Source organism: Rhincodon typus, chromosome 27, assembly GCF_021869965.1.
Source record: "Rhincodon typus isolate 14 chromosome 27, sRhiTyp1.1, whole genome shotgun sequence".
NCBI lineage: Eukaryota > Metazoa > Chordata > Chondrichthyes > Orectolobiformes > Rhincodontidae > Rhincodon > Rhincodon typus.
The window spans coordinates 16,139,520-16,149,922 of NC_063358.1; the positions used below are offsets into that span (position 1 = coordinate 16,139,520).

Here is a 10,403-nt window from a genome sequence, read left to right on the forward strand (position 1 = left end):
ATCAGAGTTAACGTTTCGGGTCTGGTGACCCTTCCTCAGAACTGATGGTATTTGGGAAGACATTGGTTTATATGCAGAAAATAGGGAGGCGGATGGGGTAGGGAGTAAATGACAGGATAAAAGATAGAGCCCGAAGAGAGAGAAGAGCAGTTGGATAGACAAAGGAGTTGATAACAATCTGGCTGGGAGGGTGGATAGCTGTTAATGGGGACTGTTAGTGACTAACAATAGTTAGTGTGTAATGGCAGACTGTGTGATAACAAGGCCTGATGTGTGGGGTAGAGGTCTCGGACATGGGAGAGTTTAGGCCCTAAAATTATTGAACTCGATATTGAGTCTGGCGGGCTGCAGGGTCCCTAAGTGGAAAATGAGGTGTTGTTCTTCCAGCTTGCACTGAGCTTTGCTGCAACACTGCAGCAAGCCAGAGACAGAGATGTTGGTCAGGGAACAGGGTGGTGTGATGTTCTGCGAAGCGGTCACCCAGTCTGTGCTTTGTTTCCCTGATGTAGAGGAGACCACATTGTGAGCAGCGAATGCAGTAGAATAGATTCTGGGAAGTGCAGGTGAAGTGTTGCTTCACCTAGGAGGTATGTTTGGGCCCTTGGATACTGGGGAGGGAGGAGGTAAATGGGCAGGTGTTACACCTTCGCCGGTTGCAGGGGAAGGTGCCTTGGGGCTGTGGGGGTGTGTGTTGGGAGTGAAGGAAGAATGGACCAGGATGTCCAGGAGGGAATGGTCCCTGTGGAAGGCAGACAAGAGGGGTGGGGGAATATATGTCTGGTGGTGGCATCTTGCTGGAGGTGGGGGAAATGGTATCTGGTGATCTTCTGGATGTGAATGCTGGTGGGATGGTTAAGGCAAGGGGAACCCTATCACTGTTGTGGGAGGGAAGAGAGGCATCGGACCTGGTTGAGGGCCCTGTCGACAATGGTGCCAGGTAGATATGGGTTTCTTTCCCAAACGAACTTTAGCTAACCGACTGTTTTAATATATAAAATAATGCTGACCCACAAATGATAGTATTTATTAAATTAAATTTCACAACTTATCATGGTGGAGATTTGAACTCAGGACCTATGCTTTGCTGGATCCAGTACCATGGGTACCAGGCTTCTACACCCTTCAATGCAGCAAGAAGACTTCCCAGCTTCAGCAACATTGTTAAAACAACAACTTGCCTTCACTCCAACTACTGGAGGCAGAACAGTGGGAGTGGTGCCAATTATTACAAGGCTCACTACAGCCACTGCTCCTTCACATATCATCAATCCCTGGATTAGTGTCATCTGAGAAGAGAAATTTAGTGCAAAGACAAGATAATTGATAGGTTTCTGCGCTATCACGCCTCAATCAACATGGCTTAAATTTGGAGAAACAAATTCCCTGCCTGGCGAGACTATTTCACAGTGGCTGTTTCTCAAACCTTTGTCTGATATTAGAGCTCTCTTTCCCTGTCTCCCTTCTCCTCTGTTGGTCTAGAGCTTGGTTTTGGAATTTCCGGGTTACTGCATTCAGCAATGAGATAAAAGTAAGGCATAAAATCTCTTCTTAGTTATGTCGGATATGTATTAAGGATGAGTATTTGGCAAGACATTGGGGAAAACATTCTTCTTTAGACACTGTCATGAGATTTTTTAACTCTATTGGAGAGCCCACACTCCACCTCTAACTAGTGCTCTATTTCAGCACCATTGACATTGCAGCACCTCACCTCTGCACCACAGACCCCCCACCCCGAAAGAGTGATGGACTGAAATGTCAGCTGAGACCATTTCTGAAGCTTCTGGTGCTTTGATGTGGAGCTATGATCCCATTACTTACTAACTGAAAGGTAAGAATGTTACACATTGAGTTATAGCTGTCACTTCTAATACGTAGAAACCAAATAATACATTGACATGCATTTCTTGACACTGTTATCCTCCAAGCATCAGAAGTTGCACTTTAAATGTTACAGTTAGTTGAGAAAAACTAGAAGACTTGACAAGTGCAACTAATGCATGGGAATACCATCAGTTGCAAGTGTCCCTCTGAAGCACACACCATCCTCACTTGGAACTATTCACCATTACTTCACTGTCATTGGGTCAAAATCCTACAACTTCTTTCATCAAAGCACTGTGTGAGTGCCTACATGGTATGGACTGCAGTAGTTCAAGTAGGCAGCTCATCACAACTTTCTGAAGGACAATTAGGGTTGGGTGATTATAGCTGGCCTAGCCAGTGATGTCTGCATCCTGTGAAATAATAACTAAATAACCCTGAACAATCTTACAAATGAGAATAAATATAAGATGGAAACTGATTCATTCACTGCCAAGCAACAATTATTATTCTTCCATTTACCCAGCACATATTAAACAGATGGAACATTACATTGATTTAAAAAAGCTGATCATTGAATTATGTGGTTTTAAAGGGACATATGACATACTAATTAACATTCAAAACAAAATAATAAACTGCACATTACCCAGCAGAATACTCTGCCATAACACAACAGCATATTTTACATTTCACCATAGCCAAAGGACTGGATAGTGGCTTGCTTGTTTTGAGAAACTTTGAACTTCATCAGTTCACATTATCACAACCTGGAGTACTTTTCTTGGATGTGATATGTGCGTTGTCCCCTAAATTATGGCTATTTTGGCAATGTCAAGTTATGCCTAAAAGTCGTCCCGATCTCATGAGGATACTCTGGAATTTAAATGTATGAAAATCAGTATATACAGTCATGGCTCAAGAAAAATGCCAAACTCACACTTCATTTTACTTCTCTGAGTTTAAAATTAAAAGATTAATCTCAATTAACAGCCATTCATGTACAATGCACAACCAGACACAAAAGAGGAGTAGTCAGCCATTCAGCCCCTAGAGCCTGCTCTGCCATTCTAGATTAGTGGAGAAATTTTTAATGTGACTTACACTTTTCCAGAAAAATCCATTCAAAGATTAGTTCATTCAGAGTAGGTCTTAGTGAGAATATAGTTCTTAAAAATCCTTAATTGCAATTTTCCTTCAACAACACATTTCAAACCTGGAATCCCGTTCACCTAGAAGTACAAAGGCAGCAGGTATGTGGAACAACAACAGTTACAGGCAAACTCACTACCCTGACTTGTTTCTTCATTATTGCTGATTCACAATCTTGGAATGTCTTTGCAGGACTGCAGCTCACAACATCTTCTCAAGGACAATTAGGGGTAGGCAACAAATGTTGTACTCGCCAGCAACACTCTCCTCCTAAGAATGAATAAATTTTTAAACATTAAAAGAGCAGAAAAAAAAATCTTTCTTTCCTGCTGCACCTAAAAGTCTGGTTGTAATATGGTGCGATGTTTGAGTGTGTTATAGTTCACTCAAGGAGTGAATCGCAGTGGCAACTGCATTTTTACATGTAAAACTAGTATTAATGGGAGTTGACGGCAAAACCTTCACAGATTACAGTCATATCTGGCACATGGCTGTGGTTATTAGAGGTTCAGTCATTTCAGCTCCAGGACAAATCTTCAGGAGCTCCTCAGGATTGAGTCCTTACCCCAACCATCTTCAGCTGCTTCAACAATTACCTACCCACCATCGCGGAATCAGAAGTGGAGTTGTTCGCTGATGATTGCATAATGTTCAGCACCATTCGCGAATCTTCAGATACTGAAGCAGTCCATTTTCAAATCCAAAAAGATCTGGACAATTTGTGACAAGTAACATTCAGGCTGCACAAATGCCAGGCAATGACCATCTCCAATACGAGACAATCTAACCACCGTTTCTTGATATTCAATGGTGTTACCATTACTGAATCCCCTACTATCAACATCCTGGGGGTTATCATTGAACAGAAATTCAGCTGAAATCACCACAAAACCACAGTGGCTGCAACAGCAGGTCAGAGGTTATGAATACTGTGGTTAATAACTCACTTCCTGACTCCCAAAGCCTGTCCACCATCTAAAAAGCACAAGTCAGGAGTGTGATGGAATACTGCACAGTTGCCTGGATGGGTGTGGCTCCAATAACATTCAAGTAGCCTGACACCATTCAGGACAAAGCCACCCATTCAATTAGACCCACAGCTACAGGCATTGACTCCCTCCACCACAGATGCTCAGTACAACAGTGTGTACCATCTACAAGATGCACTGCAGAAATTCACCAAACATCCTTAGATAGCACCTTCCAAACCCACAACCACTTCTATCTAGAAGGACTAGACAGCAGATACATGGGAACGTCAGCATCTACAAGCTCCCCTCAAAGCGACTCATGATCCTGACTTGGAAACATATTGCCGTTCCTTCACTGTCACTGGAATTCCCTCCAAAATGGAAATGTGGGTCAATCCAGAGCAGGTGGACTAAAGTGGTTGAAGAAGGCAGCTCACTACCACCTTCTCAAGAGTAACTAGGGATGGGCAATAAATGCTGTCCAGCCAGTGACACCCACATCCCACAAATGAATAAGAAAAATTATTGCCCTTCCCTAATTTCCCTTGAGAAGATGGAGTTGGGCTGTTTTCTTGAACCACTGCAGACCGTGTGCTGTAGGTAGAACCCACAATACCCTTAAGAAGGGAATTCCAGGGTTTTGATCTAGGATGGTGACTGGCTTGGAAGGGAATTTGGAAGTGGTGGTGTAGAGTGTGGCAGTGTTGGGGAGTGAGGAGATGAGTTACTCACTGCAGTATACCTAACCTCTGACTTGCTGTTGTAGCCACAGTGTTTAAGCGGTGAATCCAGTTGAGTTTTTGGTCAATGATAAGCCCCAGGATGCTGACAGTGGGGATTCAATGATGGTAACACCATTGAATGTCAAGGGGCGCTTGTTAGATTGTCTATTATTGGTGATGATCATAGCCTGGCATTTGTGTGGCATGAATCATACTTGAACATGGTCTGCTACAATATGTGAGGAGTAGCAAATGGTACTGAACATTGTGCAATCATCAGTGAACATCCTTACGTCCGACCTTATGATGGAGGGAAGGTCATTGACCAAGCAGCTGAAGATGGTTGGGCCTAGGACACTACCCTGAGAAACTCCTGCTGAGATGTCCTGGAGCTGAGATGCCCTCCAAAAATCAGAACCATCTTCCCATGTGACAGTATGACTCCAGCCACTGGAGAGTTTGCCCCCTGATATCCATTGATTCCAGTTTTGCTAAGGCTCCTCGATGCCACATTGCAGCTTTGATGTCAAGGCTGTCACTCTCACCGTACCTCTGGAATCCAGCTCTTTTGTCCATGTTTGAACTGAGGTTGTAATGAGATCAGGAGCTGAGTGGCCCTGGTGGAACCCAAACCAAGTGTTAGTGAGCAGGTTATTGCTGAGCAGGTGCTGCTTGATAGCACTGTTGATGACACCTTCCATCACTTTACTGATGATGGAGAGTAGACTGATGGGGTGGTATTTGGCTGGGTTGGATTTGTCTGGCTTTTTGTGTACAGGATATATGTGGGCAATTTTCCACATTGTTGGGTGGATACCAGTGTTGTAACTGTACTGGAATGGCTTGGTGAGGGGAGCAGCAAGTTCTGCAGCATAAATCCTCAGTATTACTGCCAGAATGTTGTCAGGTCCCATAACATTTGTAGTATCCAGTGTCTCTATCCCTTTCTTGACATCATCTGGAGTGAATTGAATTGACTGAAGACTGGTATCTATGATGCTGGGGACCACTGGAGGAGGCCACAATGAATCATCCATTCATTACTTCTGGCTGAAGATTGCTGTGAATGCTTCAGCCTTATCTTTTGCAATGATGTGTCAGGCTTCTTCCATCACTGAGAATGGGGATACTTGTAGAGTGTCCTCCTCCAGTGAGTTGTTTAATTGTTCACCACCATAAATGCTGGCCAGCCAGCAACACCCATGTCCCATAAGTAAATAAATTTTAAAATGTGTGTTGTAGTCAGAATGGTAGGTTGTGATGGCATAGCGTTCGATGTTCTTTCTATCACATGGCTGATCAGGAATATCTCCTTTTCTTAAACCCCACCACTGGCTCATGTTGGAAGGATTTTGCCAATTGATACTCAGCATATTTGGCACATTATGAATATACCTTTCTCGGCCATTAAAATATGCAGTGGGACTGACACCAGGTGATTCTGGTCAAGTGGCTGGGATTGTGATGGTACCACAAGATGTCCTAGTGAGACTCATGAACGAGCACAATTGAGCTTACTTGTAATTGAGAGTTGGGGTTGTAGGGGGTTGTTACCAGTGTTGTGGGTGGAAACCTGGTTGGACAGTTTCCGTGGTTATTAACATTGAGGAAAATCAGAGTGTTATTCTAGTTATGCTCATGACTCACTTATGTCCAATTTTTAAGCCACTAGATTGGCTTGAACACTTTTCAGGTGGCTGGGCAAATATGTGGAGGAAACTCCAGGGCTTAGATCTACTGGTTTTTACAAACTTCATTCTTGGGATGTCAATGTTGTTGGCTCTTAATACATATTTTACATTCAACAGCTGCAGAATCTTTGCAATTGATAAGTGGAAAGGATTTGTATTTTCTTTAATATCAGCCATATCTAAAATATTTCTGGATACACCAAGTGGAAACTTTAAAACAAAGCAAACCCATCTAGACCTATTCTTCATTTCACTCCTGGCTGTTGGACGCTTCATTCTACGTTTCCACCATCACATCCCCTGCTCTGAGAGTATCCCTATCCCCAAAAGACTGCATTTCTTCACAATCTCCTTGCCTGCTTTCAAAAGTATCCAGATAACCAAGCCCTACACTGACTTTCTGATGCCTTTCCCCCTCATTATCAATGTTCATGATTATCTACAAATCCTGTTAAAGTGCTTTCAAAATTCCCTTGATGCACTGTGAAAACAAAATTGTTTTTGTTGGACATTTTGGACAGGATGTTTTCTACTCACCTTGATCTATTGGCAGTTATATAAAATGTTTAGCAACTTTATTTTTATTTATTCTTTCTGTGTAAGTTGTTTTGCTGAGTGTCACATGTGACTGCATCTTTGGGTCCTGCTTGTTCTCAGTTTCACGTTGCAAGTTTCTAATATGGGAAAAGTTATGTTGAGGACTAGGTTCCCCCATCCCCCACCTCCCCTACCTCAGCTATCATGTGACACTGGAAATCTTTATAAAAAGGACATGAGCTGTCGTGCACAGACAGAAAAGGAACAAGGAGTAATCTTATCACGACGCCTGAGCTCCACTGAATCTCTTCTGAAGAGGATACTAACACGGAATTTGTCTGAAAGCAACGAGAGCAACAGGGAGAAGAAAAAGGCAACGCAACTCAGCAGGTTTTTACGTGGTGTGTGCTATATTTGGAGATGGAGTTCCAGCCGAACATTATTCGAGAATCCGGCACAATGGAGACACTGGAGAAGCAACTCATCTGCCCAATTTGTCTTGAAATGTTTGAAAAGCCAGTTGTGATCCTGCCATGCCAACACAATCTGTGCAGAAAATGTGCCAATGATATATTCCAGGTTAGTGCTTTTAAGCTGGGTCCATTCAAAACTCAGCAAACTGGGGTCTCTTATCAGTGTTCCAAACTTTCAGAGACAGTAACACTTGGAAACGTGTAACTCCTTTCAAATTTTCTGTGGAGAACTCTGACCCCCTTGCTGGGTTACAGTAAGACACAGATATTGACTTCAATCCTCTGTCCTAATATCTCAGTTGGTGGCTTGGTGTCAAGTATTGTTTGATATGGCTCCTGTGAAATGCCCTGGGATGTTTGCACCATGCCACGAGTGCTATACAAATAAAAGTTGGAGTTTTGCTTGTCCCTCCTGTGTCCCCATACCTCACTCGGATTAATCTTGACAATGAATGTCAACTGACTGTTTGACGCTCGAGAGTACACATACCAAGCTTAGCTCTGCCATGAGCTGATGCTTGCACATGCACAAACTCCAATGGGAGCCATGGTTTAATTTCTCCCCATTTCCTCAGACCAAGGCCATTGAAACCAGTTGCAGCAACTCAACTGAAGTCTGAGATCAGCTAGTCTAACATAAACTTGAAATTGAACCTGGACCATGTACAGTCAGCACTATTACCAGTTAAGAAAGGCAGATTAGAAAGATAGGATGTAAGGCAGAATTTGAATTCATTAACACTGTTCACAACATCAGGTTGTCCCAAAGCATCTTATAATCAATGAAGTATATTTTTCAAGTAAAGTTACTGTTATAATATAGGAATGATCTTTAAGGCATAGGGAGACCTCTCTAATATAAAATTTAACAAACCTTTAGCTGAGTAAGTATTTCTGAAAATCTTTTAAGGCAGAAACTTTAAAAAGTGTGATATCTTTTGACATTATTTTTAAAAATGATGAATAAGTATAATGTTGCAACCAGTTTTGGTACGGTGCTAATCTGTGAGCTTGTGCTAAACATTTTCTAGATATACATATGTATGTGCTTTTTTTAGGCTGCTAATCCATATTGGCAGAGTCGAGGTACCATGATTTCTGGAGGTAGGTTCAGGTGCCCATCCTGTCGACATGAAGTTATCCTGGACCGTCATGGGGTATATGGACTGCAGAGGAACCTACTGGTGGAGAACATCATTGATATCTACAAGGAAGAGGGAATCAGGTTAGCCTGGGGAACCATTTCCCCTTCTGCATCAAACTTGTTGTTAGGGGCAGAGGGTCAGAGGTACAGGTGGGTGATGGGAAGAGAAGATGGAAATACGTTTGCCGAGCTGGGAAGGTGATTATTATAACACATCTCATGCATTGCTTGCAATGATGCTTCCTGGAGGTATTTGCTGAAATGTCATGTGAACACATCAGGAATCCAAATCTTGTATTTTTCAGTTGAAGTGGGAATATGTTCAGGAACAATTGGACTGAGTTACAAAGATGTAATGCTAGCCCAGTTTATTATATATTGTGTTTACTTCTACAGTTCTGTTACAAATTCATATGTTTCCTTCTTTAATGGAAATTGCCCATGTGAACAACTCACATTGAAGATTATGAAGGCCTTTGATGGAGCAGATGTAGAGATGTTTCCACCTGTAAGGGAATCCAAAACCAAGGGTGTAACAAAATTAAGACATAACTAATCAAACTGATAAAGAATTCAGGAGCAGTTTCTTTACTCAGTGAGACTTGCTACCATATGGAGTGGTTGAAGGAGATTATTGTAGATGGTTTTAAAACGAAGCTAGATAAATACATCATGGAGAAAAAAAAATGATCTGTTGACATGGTGAGAAAATAGGTTGGAGAAGGCATTTGGGAGAAGGCCCACATGGAGTGTAAATGCCAGCAAAGATCTTAAGTTCTGAACTGAAAAATCCTATGTAACAACATCCTTCAATTTATGGTAATGTTACAGTGCCTTCACTGGTAGGAGGGTGTAATTACAGTGTGACTAGTTTTAATACGCACCAATTTTTAATAAACATTGTAAATGTGACTACAGGAATATAAAAAGTTCAAAGTATGTGGAGCAACAGTAAGATTTTTGATGTGAAATAGGTGCTGATTTCACAAACTAAAAGACCTTTAAGGTTTTCTGAATTTTATAATATTTTTGAGTGTAGATTAGGATAAAACAACTTTGCAACTAATATAAAATGTCACCTGCAAATTGAATTTTTTTTGAGTCTGCAAAGGTTGCACTACATTAATTAGTCTGTGGAGCAACAAGTGGTCTCTCCTCAAAAGCAATGATTTGTGTTTCAGTCACCGTGGGGAATGCCTGAGGGTTGGATAAGATGTGAAATAAAGGAAAATTATTTTTCAATTTCAGATTCTATTGGTGGAAAAGAAGGAGTTGATTGACCATAGGGTACATATTTTAGATGAAAATCAGATGAAACAACATCTGAAGAACTTTTTTTTTCACTCCCCATGTTAAGCTACAGTGACTTCCCACCGTACTCATATTCTCAAGGTCATCTGGGCAAGGTTTCAACTGGTAACGATGACACAAATGTTCTTTAGTCCAGCTGTTTCTAAATGTTTAAAAATAGTTGGTCAGTAACTACCCAGCTTTGCTGAGCTGTGCCTTTAAAAAACGCTTGGCCATGAATGAAATTAGCTACATAAAAATGTCATAATATGTTGATATAAAACAAACAGCATTTTTAAAAAAAGTCTAACAGTGAGAGATTTAATTTTATGAACAATGATCATCTCTGAAATGCAGCTCCAGCAGGAATAAATAAATTTAAAGAACTATGACCGTTTTCAAAGTACCATTCAATGATTGGCCTTCATCACCAGTGATAGGGAAGAGCTGGCACAATCAGGATAGGATTTTCATCTCAGCAGCTTGAACACCAGAAGGACAAGGGCAGCAGCCACATGGGAATTCCATTGCCTGCAAGTTCCCTTCTGAATCCACTTCATTCTGACTTGGGCAAATATCACCATTCCTTCATCATCAGT

General features: G+C 41.6%; 1 protein-coding gene across 1 annotated transcript in view; it reads left to right on the forward strand.

Moving 5' to 3' along the window:
- The first annotated feature begins 7,171 nt into the window (after window positions 1-7,171).
- Window positions 7,172-10,403, forward strand: part of LOC125486249 (E3 ubiquitin-protein ligase TRIM63-like) — a 10,956-nt gene continuing 7,724 nt past the window's right edge. The window contains exons 1-2 of the mRNA XM_048612941.1: window positions 7,172-7,476; window positions 8,429-8,595. Coding sequence (XP_048468898.1) covers window positions 7,318-7,476; window positions 8,429-8,595 — 326 coding nt within the window. The 5' untranslated portion in view covers window positions 7,172-7,317. The remainder of the gene's footprint in view (window positions 7,477-8,428; window positions 8,596-10,403) is intronic.